Raw genomic sequence first — 27204 nt, 5'->3', positions numbered from 1 at the left:
AAGTATTCTACAGTAACGAAAGATTAAATTCAAAATATTTCTGTCAACAAATTCGGAGATTCCAAAAGAACGTTTGTGAATTTTTTAACAAAACAGGTGATTTTCTCTTGAGGTGTACTTGGAAATAATATTTACCGTCTCTAGGGACTCGTTCGCTGCTCTTTCAGCTCCGAAGGGTTTTGTGGACTGGGGGTAAATTTGGTCAATTAAAAACAAAAGTGTTTTGCTTAGTTGTGAAATATGATAACTTTATTTGTAGGATTAAATTTTATTTTACCACGAACACTATCCACTGATTTAGTATAATACTAAATCATAAAAACAATAATTTGAACATACGTAAAAAAATAAGCTGTTATTAGACAAGCGATTTACATCACAATTTGTAAATTTTTTGACAGCTTATTAATAGACACAGATAAGCAAAGACACTAACGGATGTTACCTAAGTAGTCAACTTTCTCCATAAATATTTCCCTAGAACCTTTGAACCACAGGATGTAATTATTGCTAATCGACGGCAGAATAATTGCAAAACGACTGACACCTACCAACATGGGTCTTCCTTGAACCTTACGAGCTCGTTGTCATAAAAACCATAGGAACGACAATGTACATTGCTCTTACAAATAACCGGACAAACTCAATTTCTTCGGGCTTCTGTTAATCGGTAGAATGACCGATCGGGTGCAGGTAAAGAAAGCCTTACCGCCAAATCACTTTAATTTAGTATGGTGCAAAATAGATTATATTTTGATACCCCATCTATCTGATACTTTACAATAACTGATATCTAGGTAGGAAGCTTAAAGTCAATATTATCAAAATACAGAAACATTAACAAATAAAATCGCATCAATAAATACACATTTAAATAAGAAGGATAATCTAATAAGTACCTTCAAATTTGAACGCTACGTTTAATTCAATTTTAGTACATGAAACTATCGCAAACTTTAATACGCAGTCTAAAGTCATATGATATTCAGAAATTCAGAAACATTTTGCGGTTTGCAGTCCTAGCGAGTCCTCGGGAATTTCTAGTCTAGTTAATCTCTAAGCACCGGGAGTGCATTCGAGCACATTAACGCCGGTTGGAACGCTTACTGACGGTTTTTTAGTAGCAGATAAAACGACAAAAACCATTCAAAAAGTCCCCATACTTTATACAATATTTTCTGTTTCATTATTCACAAAACAAAAGCATTTTTTTCTTTTAAGTCGATTATTGGCAATTATAATTATCTGACCGAAATTCGGGCATAGTGTCCAATCTCAAGGACTATTGTAAGACACGGGAGTCAATATCGTGCCCAAGGGTGTATATGTGTTTGTTATAGGTTTATTTTCTTCGAGCGAACGTAATAAAAATTAATATGCATTTTTATTTCAATAGCTTTATTACTAATACAAAGTAAGAATGAGTAATATTGTGTCTAATGCATACAAGTATAATATTTTTTGAATATAAATAAACTTATCTAAAACTACATTGTCTGGAGGTGACCTTACGCTTTAGCAATCTCTTACAGACAACCTTCATCACGAGCATTAATATGATCCATACAGTACCGAACATACGACAATAACATACGTATTACTAAATGAATGTTAATGAAATTAATAAATGTTTCATACGCTTTTATACAATCTGCTTCATACAATTAATTGTTGTAATAATTTATTTTTATTTTTACTTTATTGTAAAATACAAAACGACTTTGAAGTCTTAAATAATTGATTCAGTATTCCCAGTTTAGGTATTATAACTGAAACAGCTCTTAAAACTAGAAAACACTTTACAAACTCCAATTCCCGTTTTCCTCCAGTCGCGGAGACTTCGTCAAATATTTAGCTCAGACTTGCTACTATCTACAGTAGTTTCTTTGCTAATCTAATTATTCTCTCAATTCTTTGTTCGATGCTTACGGCTGCTGGTCTACCTTTAACGAAACTCAATTATATTATGTTTTAAGCATAATTATGGAAGATGAATGACATGTTTTTCGTTTTTAACAAATATTCCGTCATAATGCAAGTGTTTATTTTCCTGCAAAAGTGTATTTTGTCATGTAACTGTGTAAAAGTTTAGAAAGTGCTTAATACATATACATTTTTTGAATGTTTTTGAAATTCAACCGTTTTGTCAAAGACGATATATTTATTATTTTCACCTTTAATTATTATATCTATTTGAATATCTAAGATTTCTTATACGATTATAATGTATTGTTATAAAATAAACACATATTCCAAATATTTTGACTTCGACATTGCCTCTACGTCTTATGTTCGCAACGAAGACGTATTTGATCACTCTTAATATATGAGTCAACGTCGCTGTGTACACGAGCGTCTGATCGGTTCTGGAAGTCACAGTTGAGCTGACATCTCTGGTTATTGAATCATTATTGTCAAACAACAACCAGCTCAATTATAAGCGACGACAAGCGCTAACTTCCTTCTATATGTCACCAAACACCAACAGCCTGTAGAACGGAACTTATTTCATCCGGCGTTTGTGCTACAAATATGAAATTGCTAGTCCGTTCTGTTCAAATTTATTTCGACTAAAAACAATATATTTATTTATTCAATAGAAAATTATACCACACTTAAGTATAACAAACATAGATACGAGTTTAATTTCGACAAATTTTTACACATCCATACTAAGCATCATTACAAAGTTTAAATAAGTACTTTAACTAACTAGATAACGCGAACAAATTAAACTAAAATGAAGTTTATAATTACGTTAATTAAGAATATTGTGATAAAATCCTAATGTAATTAGATCTTATATACAAAATGGATGAATTAAATTATTTGCATTATTAGTGTGCGTTACTGATAAGATGAAGACCCGTAACGAAATACAGTCACGTGTTGGAATAAGTTCCTTTGCCCAGCAGTGGGATATTAACGGACCGTTAGCTTAGTTCAATTTTCTCTTCGGATATAACTGCAAATATGTTTCTTCTGAGGTTAATAATGAGAAGACCGTAAAACCAAAGCGACTCTTACGATCACATAAAAAGATTTACGCTCTGATGTGGCCACTTGAGAAGTGTTAGTTACGTCTGAGCAATACGTTCGCTATCACGCCGCGGTAAAAAATATCGTAACAAGCCTAACGGCCAGCGAATGCCTCCTTTAGCCAATTTATACGCTATCTTAGAAGATTTAATGTTTAATGTTCTTCCTTATCTACTCCATTTATATTTAATTGTACAACTTCATGTTACAAGGTTCGACGTATATTGTTATTGCATTTGATGCCATTGTTAAATTCATTAAATAAGAAATAGTTACTTTATAACTAACAAATAATAATTCAATATTCGAAATCTAAGGCAGCTAAAATAAATAAGAACATGCGATTTTCTTTAAAATTCCAATCTATACGGAGCGAGGGGGTCAATTTACAAACCAATTCAAAAGAGATGTGTCCGACGTCTTCAGCGCGATACGTTCGAATCGCTCCAACGTGAAGGAGCGATATTTCAAGAGCATTACTGCGAGGCCCGTATTCTACGGCCGACAATAAAGTTAATTTCGCAAACTAAACACTTCTCCACCCTCCGCCCCACCTACACCCGCCCGCCCCGTCGATAGCCTCGCATGGGTCATTGGGCTGCACTCCTCTTTACGTAAACTTCTGAACTCCGAATAAGCCTTTGCGGACATAAGAAAACCTAATCATACATCGTTCGCTTTGAAATCTTTTGCGGGCTCAGCTTTCAACTCACCATCATCAAAGGCACACATAATTTTGAATCCTAATGAAACTTTCTAATCAAAAAAAAATACGTTAAATGAACGTTTCCTTTGAAAGCTTATTACGAGTGAGTGTTGTATATTTGAAAATGATTTTAGCAACGCAGTGGTAGGTATTCATAATATCACATAACGGTCACAAGATAAAGTACGAACAAAGTAGGCTGTTACCGCACGAAGTAGGCCCGCGGGGAGCGACCCTGGTGTCCTGCATCTCAAAGGCCGCCCACCCCATTGCGACCCCATTCTTTGTGCGAATTAAGAGCCTCTCTGATATTTATTTTAAACGCTTCCCCCTCGCCGTTACTATTTTTAAAGTTTTCATTATTCCTTTTAACTCTTCTCGTCACCGCGGCCGCGTTTAATTAGGATGGGTCTTACTTTATTTGGACGTCGCTTCGGTATTGCAATTTGAACGAGCTTTGAGACTCGCTGACCTTTTTAATACAGCCCGTGACAAAGTCTAGAGTTGACAGCTGTAGATGAGGTCGTAAAGGCCTATTCATGAACTCATTGCAGTATAAACCGACATTTTAATGACAAAGCTAGAATTATAACCGAATGAAATTGCTTTTTCGCCTACTGTTAAAAACGTCAAATGGAAAGCATCCTGCAACACAAATGTGACTCGAATGAAAATCGTGATTTCGAGTCTCTGTTTTAATTTCAACATCTATTGAATCGCATTCGCACAAATATTTGATATATATTTAGTCCGTAGTAAAATAAAATTTGACTAATAGAACTCCACGTTTTGTTGCCAATACGTAATGTCCATCGTTTATTATTCTCCTGCCTAAAACTTTGTTCATTCACTCTTGTAGTTGAATCTAATTTCACCCTTATCTTTATTGAAGCGAAATCTTCCTTATGATATGATTATATACTTAGTCTGGATTATTTATATTTAAAAATTTAGCAATATTTGAATATTCATTAAAAAAGATTTTATAAGTGTTTCTTTATAATATTTTTTTGTTATATAGGACAAATAATCATAATTATTACTTTCATAGCTAACGATGTAAAAAACTACCCTATAATTTATCGATTACGAACAGGTATTTTTTGTCGACACACAATTTGAACACAAAAGCAACTCGACAGACAGGTACTGCAACCACTTCGACACGTGTAAAACGAGCAAGTCGCCCAAGCATCGCATTAGCCGCTAACGAGGGCGGTGAGAGGCGCAATCGCTTGAGTGTACTCTGAGATGCGGCTAAATAAGCTGGACAAGTGCCCTGCACCTGATCAAAAGATTCCACTCGTTTCGTCTGCTCTATACTTGCTGCGCTACGAGCACCCCCTTCACATATCATTATTTACTATTTTGTCGATAATAAACCTTAAAGCAACGCTGTTCACATCATTGAATTGTATAATCATGTTTTATTTAAGACTACTAAAGTAACGTCAGCAACGAAATATTATACTCGCATCATTTACGCTTGATCCTTAGCTATCATTCTTATGATTTAAAAAATTGCTTTTGTTATAGGACTCTGCTTAGACTTCATTTGAAATAATTAAAAAATATAATAAACAATTTATTTATTGCCAAGCTGCACACGGACGAAAAAATGTCGCCATTAAATTTAAACTGATAATATTATTAATGATTTTTATCACAATTACAAATCGAATGAAATGTACTTTAGTATATAGATTGTTTTGTAAGCAGTACAGTGGGTACTTTACCAACATCGTGAAAAGCACTTGAAAATTTTCAACTTCGGTTGTGTGCAACTGATTTAAAATTTTGTGGCAAGATTTTAGCTACACAAACTCACGAGATTGCCTCTGCTAAAAATATGATTTTATTATCAAAACAATAGAACCCGAAGTTCCAGTAATCGGCAAGTAGAATGTAATGTGTGGGAAATCTTTCATCGATTCATCGCATTGATGAATAATCAAAACATTATTAGTGTTATCAATAACAATGATTGATTACGTACATATTCGGTTACATGTTCCGGCGGCAGGCGGATGTCAACAGTTAATGCATTTTAGCATTTAATAATTTTGTTTGAAAGCTGATGATTCATGAGGTAAATCAAACTTTATTGCATATGGCATGGATATTCATTATGCTGTTGGGGTATATAGCAATTTTAACGCAACTTGAAAGCCTCAAGCCTCTGTAAGGGACAATTATATGAGATGTCCTGACTGAATTTTGGTTCAGGTATTTAACATCGGAGTTAACGATATTGAAAATAATATTACAGTGGAAAATATAAGTGAGAATGCTTTTGCATATGACCATATGACGTGTTCCCTCACTTTCATCGTCCAATGGGCCGATATTTTGACATGACAGCAGAATGTCTATGAGGTGAAGCGACTACTTACCTCAAGTGGCTCGTTTGGTCTGATTACAATTTTCGAAATTAAAAAATAACAAATAGCTCAGAGTTGAGATTCAATTGAGATACGCGACTGCATTCGTGGCAACATTCTATGCGGTCATCAATTAATTTGTACATTATGTAATATTAATTTTGATCCGTAGAATGATTAATCGCATCATTATATTTAATAATTCCATTGTTTATATTCGTCAATTATTGATCACGGGACTGACTCTTCAACATTTCTTTAAATATTTTATTTTATTTTATTTTATGACGTCTGACAAAGAAGTATGGAAGAAGAAGACATACTGCCCCGACCCCAAGTAAAATTGGGATAAGGGCAGGAGGATGATTTTATTTTATGTCGTAACTGTTTATACCTAATTTTAAAATGATTAAAGCTATTTCATGTATATATTTCCTAAAAAGAACTCTGAGAATGGAGTAAGGTCGTCGTAATAATATTATCAATTATTTTGACAAACATTCAAAATTATGAATAATCATGAATGCTAGATTTAGTATAACATCGGTATAAAACCAATCACATAATATATACAACGATCAAAGTCAGAGCATTAGTAACGATATATTCGCTTTGTACTACCTTTAATTCATTGGATAATGTTCTTTATTACTATACAGTAAAGCTTAAATTTGTCTTCTAGTTGAGTAATATTTGCGTCATCTAAGGTAAGGCGTTGTTTGCCAGTCGCAATACGGCTGTTTGTCCGCCCCACGCTACGCTTCTACCGAGATTACCTTCAATATCATGTTTTCTTTTGAAAAACAAACTATTTCAATTCCGAGATGAGTTTACAAAATTCTCTTATTGATGCGATTTATTTAAGTATTATTGTTCACATCCGGTAAACTTAATACCATTATAGAATCCAATACCTTCAGATTGAAATCTGATTGCGAGACAAAGTATGCCCTTCGTTTGAAATGAAACTTATTTAGGCGCTGTGAGATGAAAATTTCAAGGTCGAATTTGAACGCATTTATCCTGTATAGAACGCTTCTGATACAAAAAGGATTTAGACCGTCACGTAACATAAGTAACCAATGCTTTAATTTTCTTATGTTTCCATAATAATTGTAGATAATCCTTAGAAGAAAGTTAATGAGATCAAGACGCTCGGTCTTGGTTTCATATTAATTTTTATTTAAATTTTATATTCGAGATTACTTTTTCATGTCTTTATAAATCAGGTCAATTAGTAAAAGCAGTTAATTACCTGTGGGTAGATGTTAAACACAACGTTAAAGAATGTGAGGGGATGAAGCCTCCGAGCACTGCAGAAAAATGCAGGCTGCCGTGATAAAGGGGGTAATTAGCCATGATACTCCTCAGTGAGTCTACGTCGCAACGACTATAGCGCTATATCAATACCGCAGTCGCTGCGAATTATATCAAGAAGGCGGCTTAATATAAACTACTACGAGCAAAGAAGTACGCAAATTCTAAGCAAAACTTTGTATATGACAAAAGCTAATTGTATGCTCCAAAGTTTAAAAATAATAAGCCACTAGTTGGTCTCACTCACCGGTTCTTGTTTTACTTTTACTCCAGAGTAATGGATAAAATAATATATTTACTGGAATGCTGTATCGCTTAAATGGTCTACGAACTACATTATTTCTAAGCAAAGTAAATATATATCGAAAGAGAATTCAAAATTATTCCATTTTGAAATTTATGATTATATATTTTCAATACAAACACAAACAAAACTTTTAACACAAATATCAAATTATTTTTATCATATAAAAACAAACGAATTTAACAAATTGCCTGCTACTTGCATATAAATTAAATTCCTAAAAATAATATTTTAATTCCTAATGTTATATTGTGTGTTTGTCACGGTATAAAAAATAATAAAGTCAATAAATTGTATTGTGAGTAACAAAATAGATTATTTCAAATGTTCTTGTTTATCATGATGTTCGACACGTATAGTAATCATTTCGTAGCGAGTAACATGTGTTCTTAGAAAAGAAATGAAGTGTTCCAAACGCTGAGAAAGATGTTAGAGCAAAACAACAAATTGTCCACTCGGATCATTAATCTGCGACCAGACCAACGTCTCCAGCGGGTAGGTTGCCTGGCGAGGGGTCACGCGTGCTCGATAAATCCTCACGATTCCAGACATACTATAAACTGCTGGAACGGACATACACTGGGCACTAACAACATTACCGCTGTATTTGTTGCATTCCTGCGTCGCGAGTGCAGTACAAATAGACCATTGTGAAGTTCCTCCGAGTCGCGTCGCGGACAATTAATCGACGGCGTTCCTCACCCAACTGAGGCATTTTAATAGAATGCTGCTGAAATGTGAATTGTGTTATTGTCGAAATAAATAAACACGAATTTAGTTTCAGCTTGTCTTTGTTCCGAAGTTCGGAGGTGGTAGTTTTTGAAACGGGGAAACATTATTTACGCGCCTTGACCATACTAATTTGGTTGGATTGGTTGAGAGAAATATTTATGTCATATACAAATCATGTCTAGCAAAATGATGTGTATCGTAGGAGCAAAACTCAGTGGATGTTCATATTGTCATACCAGACATTTACAACAAATTGGATAGTTTATAAACCATTTTTATAAAAAGATGTAAGCATGTGTCTTCCATAGTGACCAGTCAAAGCCATCTCTGAATCCCATTTTTTAAAAAATAAATTTCTTAGTATGTATTTTTGCAGATTGTTTTTGTTAGTCGTTTTCATAAAGAGGATATTGTGGTGCTTCGCCGGCTTGACAACCTATCAAGGACGATCAAGACTGGTTTCATTTATGGGACTGTTCCGCGGCATCTTCACCACCTGTTGCCAATTTTAATATCCTTTTATTTATTACATAGACATTGAGCGGCTAGTTTAAATTAAAAAAGAATCATATCTCCGGACCTTCAAACACGCAAACTATATGATTAGTTTATTTAAGTATTTAAAATTCCTTAAAACATGTACACAATATATTTATACAGTTTGTAAATTAGTGCACCAAAGTTTTGTTTAACATATTTTTTTTAAATGTCACGGGCTATAACAAAATACTGCTGTTCCGCCAGTATTTCATTTCCTTCGTTTTAAATTAGGGCAGGTGGTGTCACGTCCACGGCGAATGACTTTTATGCGCGACACTCAGTCGCCGTGCCGTGCAAGTGGAATGTTTGCACGTGCAGCCGAGTCGCCAGTTTGTAACTAGACGTTCTCGCTGAGATCAGTGCACTCGTAAATTTGTTTCAACAGACTTGCTCGTAAATACTTACTCTAATAAAAGTTTACTATACATACAATATTTGTATGTATGTTAGCATCTCCTGCATATTAATCGGATCACCGCTGAGGTATTTTATAAATCACGTCGCAGACAAATTTTAAGCCGCCAAAGGAATTAATAAAAGGTTTTTTCACGTAAAGCGGCAAAATTTTAAATTCAATTTTAATTCATAATTGGAAACTCGTTCATCAGAATTTTTCGGTTTAAAAAAAAAACAATGGAGACAAATTATTGTCGTGTATTTATTGAACGGCAGTAAATTATTTAACTGCGACGCGAGCGTTGCGTTGCATATTTTCGTCCGCTCACGATAATTCATATTTTATATCTGTCTAAAAATATTATTTTGAATTTCGACAATTTTAAATAGTAAGTTTTAATTGAGTTGAATATAAACGTTCATGCTTAATAATATTAATTTTAAGTAGATATTAAAATTTAACTATTTTATTAACGGAGATAACATTGAATTTTAAAATAAAGCATTTAATATTTAAGTAGGTTGTCATTTTAATTTTTTGTTTCCTTTTTTTTGCATGGCTTACTAAAACAATTTTTGAACAAGTACCTCGTACCCCATTTTCAAATAAGTTTCTTCAATAAAATAAAATTACATCGTTCATATAACAATGTAGTTTATTTTTCTTCAATTCTATATAAACATTTGAGAAAATAATACAAGTAACAGAATAAGAATGGGATTTCCGCAAAAGGTACGAAGCACGTGATCAGCGGCCCGAGCAGCGAGCGACCAAGCCTGAAACTCGGTGCGGGACACGACCGTGTCTGAGAGCTGCAGCGGGGCACATCTTGTTACCGATTCGATTTAAAAGAAACAAATACATATGTCTCTTGAAAATGTTACGTAAAAGATACAAAGTAATTTTTCCTTAAAGTTTGTTATAAAAACAGAAATTCGTAAATTTCGAGCGACAAGATCCGGTACATGGGAGGATGGTACTTGGAGACACAATCTTAGGTAGCTATGAAAGTTTTGACATGTACAATATCACATGCTGGTCTTGCGAGCTACATATGTATAAGGATGTAATTCCCACGCGCAATGAACATTGAAGGTTTACAATGCACGAACAGCAAACACGATGTAAGGCAGAGAGGCTGCAACGTTATGCATAAGTAATGTCGCCGGTGCACCTGACACCTCGCCGTAACACACTTCGACAGAAATATTAGCTTCTTGAATTTAGAAATTTATATATAAAGTATCGTTTGTCGAATTTTGCCATGAATTTTACTATTTTACGGTAATAGCACTAGTATGGTGGAATATTATATTTTGCATATTGCAATATACCTAACCTAACCTCTACAAAGGAGATTGCAATCACCCACTTACATTTATGGTGGAGTGATCAGGCCATCTTTGCGGGCTTTATAGTCTACTTGTAAATATAAAACAATTTTTTTTGTACATATGTGCCCAATATATACTACATAAGTAAATAATTTAAGTTTATCCTCAATTTTTGTATATTGGTACAAAAATAAAACCATTAAAAGTTAATATCAAATAAGGGATCACTTCACTACTAACTACACTAATACGTCTTGTCAGGTCAGTCAGTAGCAACAGATTGGTTTATATTTTAAGATTTTGTGTAAAATCAACACCACATGGACTTAAAAGTAAGACGTACAAAATATTTGCAATTAACTTAGCAAACAAAAAGAGACAACCTATTTATTAAAAAAAGTTGACGAATTAATTGCACTAAAACTTAATAATTTAATTACGCTATTCACTAGAGATGAAGTTGTTTTCAAAATACCTATCATCGTATTATTTATGAACATACATAATATTCATTGTTCTAAAATATCGGAGTCGTGGGGTATATCTTAATATAAGAACATTAAAACGTTTTCGTGTTCTCAGTAGTAACCGAGCTGGTAGCTCTACTTTTAAATTAATTCTGTGAAACGATTCAAAAGCGCTTGTATGAGCCTACTTGAATAACGTATATATTTTGATTTGATTTGATTCCAAATAGGAAATTATCAAGCCGATGATCCAACAAGCAATTTTTGTACATCATCACCTCGACCTCAATCCCCTCGTAAAATTTAAATTTAAAAATCATATCCATGCGGCCGGCGCGAGTTGAATCTGAGCCAATACGGTGCTCTGCCTTTTAACCGAAGCATTCGAGTAACTGAGATATAATAATAAAATCTTAACAATGTCTAACTACAGCAGTATTTAAATTTGAAATTTATAAAATTTAAGGAATTTGGAGTCAAATACCTGCCCAGAATTAACAACGGCTGAGTAAAAGCCTACTCTTATTTCATAAAAAGTTTTTGAGCTCATTTTATTTACGACCTTTTGGGTGGTATTTTCTTTACCACCCAACTTTATTTTCAAATTAATATGAAACGTTGACTTAACGCCCATAACATAACTCTGGAAGAGAACCTTATTTGTGATGAGTCCTTTGTAAAATATTTTTCTGATGCATGACATACTAACAATATCACGGCTAACAATACCGTGTCTAATAGTATACTAAATATGGTAGGTATTGTAACGGTGTGCGGTGGCGTCGTCAGTATATTCTAACACGGACTCTGCTGGAATACGGATAATATAGGGGCATCCATAACGGACGCGAATAATGCAATAAATATTGGAAAATGTAACATATCCAGTTTGTATAAAACATTAGTATCAAACAAATTGCCATGTTAAACTTTATTTATATTATGTTTGTGCGCTTTTAAGCCATTTTGGTTTATTTCTATAATATATATTATGACATCTTAGTTTCAAAGGTGGGCGGCGCATTGGCGATGGAACGAATGGTTAATATTTTTGATATTTTGCAAGATGGCGCTAATTAATAATTTGCTTAAAGCCGGTGGTCCTGCGCCTGAACTCTCTCCTGTCCTATGGATGACGAGATCGATATAACAGATAGAGCAGGTGCTCTATTACCTGCACAGGTGTGCAGGTAACCTGCGCATTCTATGTTGAAAATTTTGTCTGATTGTTTTAACTACAAGCAAAATTTAACTGTAATATAGTAATCGAAAATTCCTCGAGAAAAGAATATTTTTATTTCGCAAAACATTCATTAGTCAATAAAATTACATTTTAGTTTTGGAAACTATTATATAACTAGTCAATGCATGGTCAATGCGTTTTGTACTTGCCAAATATCACCCGCACCACCTAGATGTCCGAAAATCCACAACGGCGCGATTTTTAAGACATTTTCTGCCTCGCACAACCACTCTGTGGAACCGTTACGACTTGGGAACCTTCAAGAAAAGAGCGTACTTTTTCCTGAAAGGCCGGCAACGCACCTGCAAGCCCCCCGGTGTTGCAGATGTCCATGGGCGGTGGTAGTCACTTTCCAGGTGAGCCTCCTGCTCGTTTGCCACCTTTCGACATAAAAAAAAAATACTATTAATATACCAATAGTAAAAACGTATCTTAATAATTACGTTACAAATACTTATTTCTCTGTAACAAAACTGATCAAATATCCGCTTACAATTCGTAATTATAATCAATTATACAAATTTTTAAATTTCATATTTAATTGAGAAACCTTTCAATAAATAAATATGTTATTACTGAGTTTTCAAGCGGCGAATACTGACATATGATCAATTTGATAGATGGTTTAAATAATTAAACGTTTAAATAACAAGAATTTTATCGCGGAAATTTTCCCTTCACGTCTCAGGTGTTAAGAAAACACGTTTTAAACGTTGCAAAAGAAATAAGGCGCGCGTTATGTCCAGACAAAAAAAAACTCTGTTCATTTTTGCAGATATGTCGATTTCGTGTTGTGAAGATTGTTCGCATCGATATTAATGAACAAAAATTATTTTTTAAATATTCCATATTCACCCCAAGCTATAAAAAATCATTGCATGAGTAATGAACGAATAATTTAACCAGTGCTTTGACTTTCTTATAAAATTATATTTCAATAATAATTTTAATATTTACTTTTTGAAATATCATAGTATATTAATCGCAGCTACGTCGTCATAAAAATCCGCCCATTTATTATATTTCACGCACGATCCTTTAATTAGAAACGAAAAAAACAGACGTTAAATAAAATTGTAAAGGCAAATACAGACTGCCATAACGGAGACGGAGACAGATATAATTAAATGTTATTTATATCGGAGCTCCTTCCAAATGAAAACGGCCACATTTCTGGCAAAAGCACCTTTGTGAATAATTTAAAACGTAATAAATCGTTATGAAACACGGTTAATTAGACAATGAAATTTCGTGCACTCGGAGGTAAAGAATCCTGGTGGATTTAGGCCGAAGTGCTTAATTACTCAGTCAAATGATTCGAAGCGAACCGGAAGATTCAGCAATCTTTAAATTTATTAAATATAATTGAATAAAAAATAGAAGTATAAACTTGATTTTTATTTTGCTTTTACCTTAATAATAATCTCCGAAAATATTTGCACAGATTCTTTACAAATTTCAATATTTACAACAATTTATTTATTATCCTCCAACTAACGAAACATGATGTAGGTGACAAAATGCATTTAGTTAAATAATCTTTTATCAGAACCGTAACACGATGGTTACCCATGAATATCTCTGATAGTGATTTGCCATAAAATATCCAATATATTGGCGAAGCAAAATCAGTTCCCACGGTCGTGGAGTCCATTCAAATAAGTCAAGTACACTTGCAATAATCGAGTTTTAACACTTCTCGTGGCAATCAGAGCGCATTGACGGCGAATTGCGGCGAACTGGAGGACTTCCGGATGTTAGCCGACAACTTGCCGAATACGCGGAACGAACTTACTAGTAATAGACCCATTACTGAGTCTCTCCGCCCTTCCTAATGCTATTTCGACTTAGCAGATAGTAGAATCTAGAGCGCTACTCAACTATGTGGGATGCTTTATTAAATTGAGCCGTCATTTATCCCATACATGACGAATCTATATTTATACATTCAAAAGCCAGTATCGCGACTGAATGACACCCACGCACAGCTAAAACAGTGATAACTGTGTCAACACGATTTGGAAAAGATTTTTCGAATTATTTTTGTAATATTCTGTCACGCACAAAGAATTTATTATAATCGTAAAACAAAGTGTTCATTACAATGGAAATTCTCAACTTAGGTACAAGTCAATCGATCCATTCAAAGTGTGTATTTTTACTTAGAATAAAACGCACCTGTCACTCTGAAAAAGCATTAATATTTATTTTAAACATTCGTCTCGCGTAGTCACAACGTTTAGTACTAGTGTGTATGTAAACACTAACAGACAGTTTGGCTGTCATCGCATACAGACTAAATAAACAAGTTAATCTATAAATCAATACTTTGAACAGAAAGATTAATTTCAAATAACACCAAATATGGAAAATAATGGAATTTTATTTTTTATTTCTATAAATCCTATGTAGGGCGAAACGTTTGTTTCAGCTGGTATCTACTATCTAATATATAGAGCTATATACATGTACATAAAGCACACGAAACTAATCAACAAAGGAAATTAATCCACAAATGATGTTTACTCGCTCGCAGAAGCAAATGTAAGCAAATTATCGGCTGCGATTCTCAGGTGTTGTGAGCGACCAATTACGTTGTTTGTCCGTGCGAAGGCCTACGAACAAACAGACCGCCTCCGAAGACGCCGCTCATATCTACAAACAAGACCGCGACACGGCTGATTTGATACCAAACGTTCACTAATGAAAATTACGTAATCATTGAAATTACTTATCAATCGAAGCCCCTTGTATCGTAACAATGCTTCCAGGAAGGCAAAATGATTTTACTTTTGAACAGCTCAAATAAAGGCAACGATGGGTACAGTTTCCTTCATAAGATTAACTTATTTCGCTCGACAGACCCCAAAGGCCTTCTAATAAATACGAACGTAATTAAAATACCTGAAACTCCGGGAATAACTTTCTCCTTATTAAAATTTGCATTCCATCCTCTTTTAAGCGAGCGCTGCTTATTTACTGTATTTTTATTAGTGCCGGCCATCTCGTTCTCATTTTGTCTAACGGATATTTGAGAACTTGTTTCGTATTGTTCTTTGATTTCCTAGAACAATACCTAGGAAACGGAATCCTTGTTTTATAAACACGAGGATAATATTCCTTACCAACTGAACCGAAACTTTTTATATTATTATTGTTATTAAATGTTCCGACGATGGAAAACGTTGAATACGTTCATATATTGAGATATGTCGAGAATTAATAGATATGGTCGACGGAAGAGAAACAGAATACATTTAATTTAATAATCAATTATGATATTCCTCAATAAGTTCGCATGTTTGTCACGCCGTCCTACGTTCCTTTCATAAACAAAATTTATAAATAGTAAAGTTATGTATGTACACGAAGAATTAATCGACTTTAATAACTATATAACAACAAGTGAAAAAAACTCAATCGAAATATATTTTAAAATGATTTATGTATACATTAATGAATTTTTATATCCAAAAATGTACTAAAGTTTTGTTTCACTTCACAACGGAGACAACTTCATTACAGAATTTTACACAAACGATATATCGGGAACGGTGCAAATTGGTCAAACATTTCGAAGATCCGTTAATATTTATTTTTGTATATTATACCAAGTAAAATACATTTTACTCAACACAAAATTTACGGTTCAGTGGCAGTAACAATTAAAATAATGAATTGCAAAATTTTTCATCCAATCTGGACGTCATTTTCTTGACTTTGAATCTTGTTACTTTAATATAAATAAATTAGATATAATATTCAAGAACAAACAACAAAATACAAAATTAAATAAACAATCATAAATCAAACGAATGAACACGATTGTTTGCTCCCCGCTCACTCTTTTGTTGAGAGGAAATTTAATTCAGACGTCTCTAGACTTAATAATGCTAAAAATGCTAAGCCCAGGGCATCATTCAAAAGACCTATCAGGCAATGAACTCGGTCCGTTCAATTGTTTACAAACTTTGACGACTTCTAGATCAAAACAGAGTCATTCGTCTGAAAAACGAGTTCTCTCTCTTCAAACCAGACTTGTTTTCTTTGCCACGGACTTGAACGTCCGCCGTCAAACGACTTGGAACATTGTCGGCAAAATTGTTTTCTAAATATCAAAAAATGGGCCAGAAAATCTTAATACAATGTCTATATTTCATACTTTTCTTTTTATGTTAAGCATTAAATAACGTGCAGAAATAAATAAACACTTTGATTTTAAATTATTGAAATATTAAAAGCTGGAAATGCTTAAAATGATTTCGTATTTTCAGAAACGTAACTCAATGAGAGTTAAAAGGTGTCAGCGCATTCGATTCTGTAGTTGGTATTACAGCTTATTTGGTACGCGACTGATTAAAGCGTGCTACACGCGGCCGCTGCGGACACAGCCGTCACGGCACAACAGCGCACCGGACAATTTAAAATGCAATTAACGTCCCAAATTGTCGCTAATTAAACGGAGATATTCGTTAATAGCCAGCCCTCCCCTCCGCCCCACGCTCCTGACCCACCAGGCCGCTTTTAATTCGTAATAACATTACCTTTTAGGCTCCGAAGCCCAGTGATTCATGTTTGCTCTGTAATCAACAAATCAAAGAGCGAACGGTTAAGGGAGTTTACACGGTATAGTTTTTGCTCGTTGAGTTATCGTTGAAGTTCAAAATAAGTTAGTGAGCTCGTTAACTAGCTAATTCGGCACATTTGTTATGGTGTGAATTAAATCGGATCTGATAGTGGAGTCAGTGAAGTAAATCGTAACGGTTCAGCAGCCAACTAACAGAACGAGGGCAACGGGGTAGGCGCTAATCTTAATCACGACTGAGTCAGCGCGTGCTGGGCGCTTTCGCAGTTCGTCGTCCTGGCCGCCGGCCAAACAACCCCCTTAATAAGCATCGCGTTCACTTCGAATATTTACCTTTCTGACTCCCAGGACATGAGCTAAGCTCCATCCTGCGCGCGTTAGCATATCTCATAAAAGTTTCCCCACTAACATGGAAGTTAAACATTATGAATTTCGAAAAGTTATATCGTAAGATAGCGTCTTAGCAAAATTTTATATTACTTTTTAAAATTCCCATCCCGTTTTATACGTTTCACCGAAAGACCTGCTGAATATGATAGGAGGCAAGTTTAAAATTATAAACTGCTCTAATTTACATTCCTGATCGACTTCTCTTTGTGGCAAAGTCTTGATCCAGCTAAGATTAATCAAAATAGTTTTCATATTGTCATGTCTTAGCCCGTAATACCTAGGCGGCGTCACCTAGGCGGCGCCACATGTTTTGCCTTTGTATAGCTCCGAGCTTGACTGTGTTATGCAGATCGTAATTCCCAGGGTTTATGAAGACTCTTGCCTTGCTTATGGTGCTCTGCCAACAGCTCTAATGTATACGAACGTATGATAATGGCGCACATCTATTTACTCGTGTAATCTCTGTAGTGCCTTGTGCGAAAATACATTGTTCCATTTTTCACTTAGCTGATTGGATCTTAAACCTTTTTATGGAATCCTTTTTCACATATAGCTTGCGCAAGTCGGAATACTTACAAATTCATCTTTGAGATGTACCGAGAAGTGATTTTTATTTGCGTCTCTAGAAGTAGTATAAATTATTTCTTGCATACAAATTAAATTGTTCACATTTAACGAGAGACGCCGAGCAAAGGGGAGCGGACAAAAATTTCGTATGTAACAAACGGAAGAAGGAATACAGAATCATTCGTAGCATTATAACATCCATTGAGGCGTGTACGTGACAATCGTCGCACAGGCGGAGCGGGGACAGGGTAGCGGGACGGGAGGGGAGGGGAGGAGTACACACTCGTACTTAGGATTTATCGCACATACGTGATCGTTGTAGCGATGAAAAAGCTGGGAATAAGCCCCTTGCGAATATCGTGCCATAATTGCTGCATTATTGATTACTACAGACAAAACGCTGATCGAAACAATTGCATCAAACTTAAAGACCACACCGAATTAAGTTAAAACTGCACTTGAGCTATTTTCCGTTTATTTAAATAATCCTATTTGTTTTTAAATAAGACTGACATAACAATATCATCTTGGGTTACATGATATTAATTAAACGGAATTCAACTTGCATAGAATTCCCAATTTCGGAATTGCGTAGGTCGCCTCAGGTGACAGCAAGAGGCTGGGCAGAAGCAATAAATACGATCCGGATGCCGCCATTACTCTGCGGCGGATGGATCACGTGACCACCGCACACTATTGACCTGAGCGATTTACTGCATGGTATCGATTTCGACTTATTTCAGAGTTATAACTTCGGTAATGTAAATTACTAGCGACCTGACTCATCCGATGAAATTAACCTATTGCGGACTAAATTATATTTTTAAATATGTATTGCATTTATTTTTCTGACAATTATTTACATTGAAGGCTTAAATAACGTAAAAATCAAAATTTAAAATTGTTGCAGTACAGTTCATGACCGCGTGCACCGCGCGGCGGCTGCATGGCTGGCAATATTATCCCATTTAATCTTAAATCCAATTATCTGTAGAGGCAACAAGATTGTTTTTATTATGAAACATATTTCATTACGCTCAGTGTCATGCGATCTCGTCACCTGCATCATTTAGCCAATTTCAATCGTAGTCTATCGTTAGCCATGACTAGACTTCTTCCAAAAGCGCAAATCTTGCCAGTTCTCGGCCTTCAACTCGCGCCTCAAAACCTTCTTCAGATCATTAAGAAATCTACACATTTTATAAGCAAAGTGTTCATATAAGTTATGGATTCTGTGTTCGCAGACGTCATCCTAACTGTCTGAATTTTCTCGCTCCCTACTTCGACATATTATGCTTTATCTTATAAATATATGAGACTTTAAACATACGTAGCTTATATCCACCATAAAACAATCAAAGGTGTATTTTATCCGGTAAAAAGGAAGAAACAAAATTGATATCGAAAAATTAATATAAATACGATTAATTAGTATGGTGCCAAGTGAGCTCTCGCTAGTAGCCAGCAAGTGTATGTACGTAAATTTATTTATATAGTATTAGTATAATTGTCTACTCGTGAGCAGCACATGTTGCGCTTTGCCTAAATCATTAAAAAAATACTCAACTATACCTGTGTCTAAAATATGTTTATACTATGACCATAATATATATATTAAAATTAATTGTTTTTAAAAAATTGTCTAATTTTACATCGACAAAATATAAAAGGAACATTCCTCTGTACTGACATCACTATACAATATTTCGTATACTAGGAATTAACACTAAACATTCTGATGACGTCATTGAGGTGCCATCTAGAAGATTTATCAATTAATCGGTTCCAAATTTGGAACTTCTTAATAATTATTCGAGTAGATATAATGCAACACAACAATAAATATCTAAAACAATATAATATTAATGATTACTGTAATTAAAATGCCCAGTACAATTAAATAATTAAATATTTATTTTTATTCATTAAATATTATTTAATGAATAAACTCGCCGTTGCATATATAGGCACATAATATATTATATAGGTAGAGAGTTCATCTAAACCACATTTATATTCGATATAATTGAATCAGCAGGTACTCGTAGTACTGATGCCGTGTTGATAAATATTTCAGTGGTAATGCGTTTACTAGTCGATGATTTTGAACTAAATGATGTTTCTAAAAGTTTGGCGCGTCAGCTATTACATTACATATTATTTAATGTTTTACATTAAATCTCATTTTACAAAATTACCATTTTGGCGCTTAGGCGTTTACCTCATTTCATCATCCAAAATTACCATTGTGGCGCTTTGGCGTTTCTTCTTTTTTTTCGGCTTTTCATTGACGATACGTATATTTTTATTCACTTCATTACATTTCAGCTTTGATTGACTTTCTGACATAGAATGACACAACGAAGATTTAAGTAGATACATTGCCGATAATATACTGCAATAAAATGAAAGCAAAAGTCTAATCCAATATGAAGAAAAAAAAAACAATAAATATAAAAAGGGTTCACAAAATATGGCTGACCATCTTACAATAACAGAACTACACATAAAGTAATTTTAATCATCGGTAATTTAATATAGTAATAATCTGGATAATATATTATATAATAAACATTGAAATAAAGAACGTTTATTGCGTAGAAGAGGTAAAAATTTATCTTTGAAGCTCTAATTAACGCAACTTCTGAAACATAGGTCATCGTATATTCGATTTTTAAAATATCTCTTATTCAAAATATTACTCAAGTTAAGTATAATATTCATTTATGTCACTTAAATAAAATTATAAATAGAAGTAAGATAAAAGTATGTCGATTAAATGTATTTATTGTAGAATCAATTGTAGTCGCGGTCGTGTGTAATGTGTAGTGACAACTAACACGGAAAGTTTTCGTTTGGCGATAAAGGAGCTGTAATAACTTGTCTAATACACTGCCAACGACAAAACTAATGTTTTCAATCTCTATTTCTTTATACACGTCAACTGTATGCTACAATTGAACTTATGTAGAATATATGGTTAAAAAAATATTAATATAAAGCGTTTATGACAATACCAAAATTACTAATACTAAAGAATGACTAAGCATTTTTAACACATAAATAAATACACACAAACGTATAAACTCAAACTGACTTATTTGTCTTACTATTTATAAATTGATGTCAACTACATAGCAACCATATAAGTATTTTTACTTTAATGGTATTTAAACGTTTGTAAATATTAGATGTTGAAAACACTTGATTGATTTACAGTACTTTCTTCTCGATGTATGGACATACTTCCGTACTTTAAAACATTTTAATTTACTACTATAAGCTTTGAAAAATATTATTAGAGTGAACAAGCTGTCATAATGTCAATTTCAACACATTCCACGTCACATTTTTATAGTATGATATTATTAACGGTGCGAACGTCAAAGGTTGCGGCTGAGTAGAAGAGACTTCGTCTCGACCCGTGATTGTCATAAGCGTCGATCAATGGATTTTTTGTAAAGCGCATCTTTCAATGGAGAATATAAGTACACTTATATAGTGTGCAATTAGAGTTAATACCACACCATACTGATACCAACGATATAATTCCCAAGGAAGGTTTGAATTAGGCGGGCGTCCGACCATTGAAGACAGTTAATCCTTTTATCATACAATTCACACACTATACCGACCCTAATTTAATGGGATATGCAAACGAGTAAACATGATTTTATCTTATTCATGCATCGATCACATTATGCGAATAATATACTTTTACATATAAACATAATCAGTTTATATATGTATCTCTCCAGACGCGGAGAATTTACCCTAGACTTAACTCGATATCAAAGTAATTCAGATCAATAGATGTTGTTAAAATAATTTTAGCAAATTAATTACCCTACACCTTCTAGTATTATATTATGTTCGGCAAACACTAATTGTGAATCGATTACTAAGTACAACACTATTAATTTTAGCACAGATTAATGGACGCAGAAAAAGATTAGTTTGTAACGCGGAAGGAATGGCCGACTGAGAAGTTAAGTGACCCTCCACGCCCCTCGATAGTGTTGACTGAACGCTTCACTCCTCTCTGCAAACTCGTATATGACTTACTTCTCATTGTAGCATCTGTATCTGAAATATAGTACACTCAAAAGAGGTTCGAGAACATCATACATAGCTTATATCATAATTATACTGAGTAAATTATTGTTATGTCAAAAATATTAGGTAAACTCAAGGGTAACATTAGTTAAATATTACCTAGTATTGATTGTTTTCAAAATGAATAACATAATAATTTTCATTTGTATATTTTTAATAAGATGCAAATATTAATTTTATTCTCCGCCTCTAATGTCACGTCCCGTCGTCTCACACGTTTGATAAAGGGCGGATTGATCGCTTGGCTCAATTCTTATTATACATATATATTACAGCATTTAAAATATGATACGAGATATACTCGTTAATTTATTTGTTTATGTGTCGCAGTCAAGTGCGGGGAGTCTAAAGCAAATTAGTCTAATATATAAACGGAAAATGCATTGGCTGAATAGCATCCAGGCCGCTAATTGAACGGCGCCACTTAGTAAAAAGGTTACAGCGTTAACTCAATAGTTAGTTATATCACAACAATATAATATAACTAACGACGATTGCAAACAAAATGGACATATTTGGAAACTTGTAAAATATTTACATGCCAAGTACAAGTAAACTAATTCAATTATTTGGTGAAGAACATTACCGAAATCCGATTCCGTCTTTAAATTCGCGAGCTTGTTAACATAACTCGAACAGGAATCGCAACGGGTATTGTATCGGACTTGTATTAACACTTGTATTCGATACTCGTGACTGTTAAATAATTCCTAACGTGTGTGCCCAAACTTCGTAACCTAATCTTTGTAAGTAGTTCAGGAAGTTAAGCTTGACTAACAAGTACGGAGTGAATTATCATTTGCCTAAACATCCGAACCCTACATAACGTAACATAAGGAATATACTACTGACAGTTATTATTTGTCAGAATAATGTTTTATTTACGGTAAATTTACAATTTTTTTTAATACAAATTGGTTTCGATTAATATGGATCTCAACTGAATATCGTGGGTTCAAATCCAAGGACAACTGAGTTTTAATACGCTTAATACGTGTTATGCTTCACGTGGTAAATGAAATTCTGACAGAATTGACCGTGCCAACACGTGTAGTACCAAATTTCACGAAGAAGAGAGACATTCACGAACTGTCTATCAATTAAATAAATTTATTAAATTAATAATATTAACAATTTATCTTTCATCTTTCAAGATTTAAATTTATATTGAGAAGAAATAATTAATATAAGATTACATTCAAGGGGAGATTTTAAGGCCTATTTTTTAGTTTTTAGTTAAAGAGCAAGCAAATTTCGTATCTCGGATTTTGCTTAAACATATTTGATAATGTTAAGGACAACTTAAATTATACCTGGAACCTAGGGACGTGCGCTACGCGGCGGGCGGCGCGGGTCATCGCGACACTTCGATCCCAGTCCCGGCTGATTCATAATCGGCGCGACTAACGAAGCGATCATCGGCGACAACGAGCCAGTCATTCGATATCGTCCAATGGCCAGTGATTTAATATCGCATGAATCACGATCCAGTCGCTATTCGCGCAATAAACAACGCCAATGCTGCGGATTTGGAATTTGTTGGACGTCACTTGGCTCAATGATATTTTATGATTGAGCCATTCATGAGCGCACCGCGGCGCGCATTCTGACATCTTTATGTGTCGCGATATTGCCAATGTCCCGATCGAAAATATTGTTTTATCGCCAGTATATCATGACATTAATCATTTACGTTGTTTCAATTTTAAATTAATATGCGGAAATCAGGTCAGAGTTGTCGATGAAAACATATAAACGCATTACAAATAATGCGCGTTATTATTCAATTAGCATCGTCATATTTTTATGTTTAAAGGGAAACTCTCACGGGCGCGATGAGAACCCGACCTTGAAATTTTTACAAGGTCGAATTTAAATATAAAATTGCCAAGGTTATTGAGTGCCTAAGATCTCAAAATGGTTATTATTTGAAAGTCCAAACGAACGATTAAATAACGCATTGTAAAATGATAAATTTCCTTTATTAATATTGTAATGAAATACGTTGTAAAATGTACATACGTTTCGGTAAGTGAATGATGATGACATACGACCAAGCTGACCGGTTTCGGCCCCGGTGGCTGTTGTCGAGGGAGACGAGCAAGCGACACAATATTATTAATATTAGCGCACTAGTGAGTGCGCAAAACGAATGTACTGTATGCTTTGTGGGATTTTAACCTCACACTAATTTTGAACCCAGAACCTCGCAGCCAAACAAATATTTTATTTAGTAGTAGAGCTTTTTATAAGAACATTTGCATAGGTATGATAATTCACATTTTCTACCGTCAAACAACAATACTTATTATTGTGCTCCGTTTTAAGGGGTGAGTGAGCCAGTACAGCTTATGTTGGAGGCGCATTGGCAACGAAAGTAATGATTGACAGCGTCAATGTGTATGAGCGATGTTGACCACTTACCATCAGGGGACCCGTCCACCTCGTTATTTGATATGATAACGTACCGTATATATATTATATATGTATATTTGTCATCTAAACAGAAATGTTCACATTTAACTTTTAACCGCGCTTTATTCCTCGGGAACTCTTTAAAATGTTCAGTAAGATTTTTTCCCAATGAGCTTCAACTGAATATCGTAATGAGGGGTGTTTTGAAGCTTTACAAACATTTTTTTTCATTTCGTTGAGCCAATTTTATATCCATTTTAAAAATGTAGTCATTATTTTTCACTTGTGCCGTGTATATTTTAAATTATAATAATCATAATGTAAATATTATCCGCTAATCGTGAGTTATAAATGAATAAAATATTAATTTTAAACATTTTATGCACATAGATATTACCTTTTTACTTTGAAATAAATAGCAGTAGTTTTAGAAATATTACGAGATATTTGAATAAGCGCGTGAAAACATACTCCGGGCGTGTTATACGTGCTATACGATGTATTTGTACAGCACGGTCGAATAAATCGGTGAATTTATATAACTCATTGTAAATAATCTAATGAGATTAAGCGTGAGGTTATGTTTGCCCGAGACTGGACTGTATCGAATGGGGAAACTAACGTTACATTCATAAAATTACTTTTGTTTCATAACACTGGCCGTTTCATTGAACTTAACCTGTTTTTAATTTATCGCATCTAGTTGTCATATGATAGTTTAGTTTAGAAGCGGTGGTAGCTTTGAAATTAACATTCAATAAGCAAGTGTAGTACTTCTATATTGATTAAAGGAATTTGATTTGATATAGGTGTATACATGACCTTGTCCATAGAATATAATTACATACCAATATCAAATAAACAAAAGAAAAACAGCATTATCAAGTATTCATAGGTTATGGTATTATACGATATATCTGATAAGGCCTATCTATTGTCTACTCACACGACCTTGGACAGAGCCTTTCACTCAGTAAGATAAGGTCCATCTGATTGTAAGAGATCTCCGTCGCCAAAGGAGATCTGTAAAATAGGGGGAGTAATTGATGTGATGCCAGTATTGCAGCGCACCGGGGACTCAGAAGGAAGATCATTCCAAAACCTTAATTCTGTCAATAAATAATAACGAACCTACCGCCGAAGCCTACATTAAAAGGATTTTTTAATATAATTTAAAACAAGCCGAGGACGACGTTGAAGAAGTTTTCAAGTAATTTTTCAAACTTGTAGGTTTTTTCTAAGTAGCTATTAAAACCGACCATCGCATCTTTACAGGATAAAATATAGTCGTTTTTTTTACTCAGAACTTTTAAAACACAAACTTTGAAATTATTTAGTCGTGTGTACTCATTGAAGTAATTGGTACTCAGAGAGAGAAATTTATATAAAATACGAGTATGCAGCGTGTGTGCGTATCAGACCAACACACAGACAGGTCTTACTTATGCACACATACGTATGTGAAGTAGGAATTTTATAATTTTGAATTTGCATTATTTAATTTTATATAATAGTAATTTGTTTGTTTATCGTTCGGTTTTTAATTTTTGTTGTCATAAAAAAATGATAAATCGTTCGAAATTTACATTAACTTGTTTGAAGGTTTGGTGGTATCTGGTGTTTTAAAAGCGTGTACATACATTATTTTACAAATTATATTATTGTTTCAGGAGGAGCTCCGTGACAACCTGACCGTGAGCGTCATGAGCTTCGTACCAACATTAGACGACGATGGAAAGCCGATCACTTGTCGCGCCGAAAATCCAAACGTAACCTCGCTGTACCTTGAAACGTCGTGGACCATTAACGTTGTTTGTAAGTTGATTTATACGTAACATCATAATCTATATATTATATAATGAATAATATATATTCTCCAACCCATTTACATGATAATATAATAATTATCTGCGGACTTACTGAAATGTATACAATAATTTAAAGCTTTGTTGGATATACATAATGTTAACTTACGCAACTAGATTTTTATAAGTACACATGGAACATAAAGGGAATTTAACATTTGAGTTCTATTTCAGATCCACCAGTAGTGAAATTGAGGCTTGGCAGTTCACTGGCAGCCGGGGACATCAAAGAGGGCGATGACGTTTATTTCGAGTGCCACGTCCGAGCAAATCCTCCTGCGAGAAAACTCTCGTGGCTCCATGATGTAAGTGCAGACTACATTACACAATACTCGAGTTTTATATCGTCTCTAAATCTGTGTTATGAAAGCGGTGGCCATATTTAAGGACCTCTAACTGTTGATGTTTATCGTGCCGGAGATTTCCCAGCTATATAATGAGGAATGTCAAACCATTTCGTTGCGTTTTTTGTGTATTGTAAGGTTTTTAATAATTCTTAAGCTTATAGTCACATCCCACTTCTGATCAGGTAAATGTCTGTAAATGTCCCACTGCTGGACTAAAAGGCTTCCTTAGAGGCGAAGGTATGGAGTTAAACCTACCACGCTGCTCCAATGCTAGTTGATGAATACACGTGTGGAATCTAATTACAATTGGACACATACATCTTTCTTCATGAGATGTATCCATCCAGTAACCATCGGCTAAGGTGCACGCATTCTAACCACTAGGTTACATTTTGATGCTTTGCAGCTCATTCCAAAGCAACTTATCCGTTAAATGTTTTGTTTTTATCATTACAAAGC

General features: G+C 34.2%; 1 protein-coding gene across 1 annotated transcript in view; it reads left to right on the top strand.

Annotated features, from left to right (window-relative positions):
* The window catches only part of LOC125077380 (nephrin), a 393621-nt gene that overhangs the window by 300657 nt on the left and 65760 nt on the right, over positions 1-27204 (top strand). Inside the window, exons 8-9 of the mRNA XM_047689307.1 lie at positions 26204-26348; positions 26573-26703. Coding sequence (XP_047545263.1) covers positions 26204-26348; positions 26573-26703 — 276 coding nt within the window. The remainder of the gene's footprint in view (positions 1-26203; positions 26349-26572; positions 26704-27204) is intronic.

The sequence above is a fragment of the Vanessa atalanta genome, chromosome 3, assembly GCF_905147765.1.
Source record: "Vanessa atalanta chromosome 3, ilVanAtal1.2, whole genome shotgun sequence".
In the NCBI taxonomy this organism is placed as follows: Eukaryota; Metazoa; Arthropoda; class Insecta; order Lepidoptera; family Nymphalidae; genus Vanessa; species Vanessa atalanta.
Note: the sequence above shows the minus strand (reverse complement) of the source record. Positions and strands in the feature narration are given on the sequence as shown.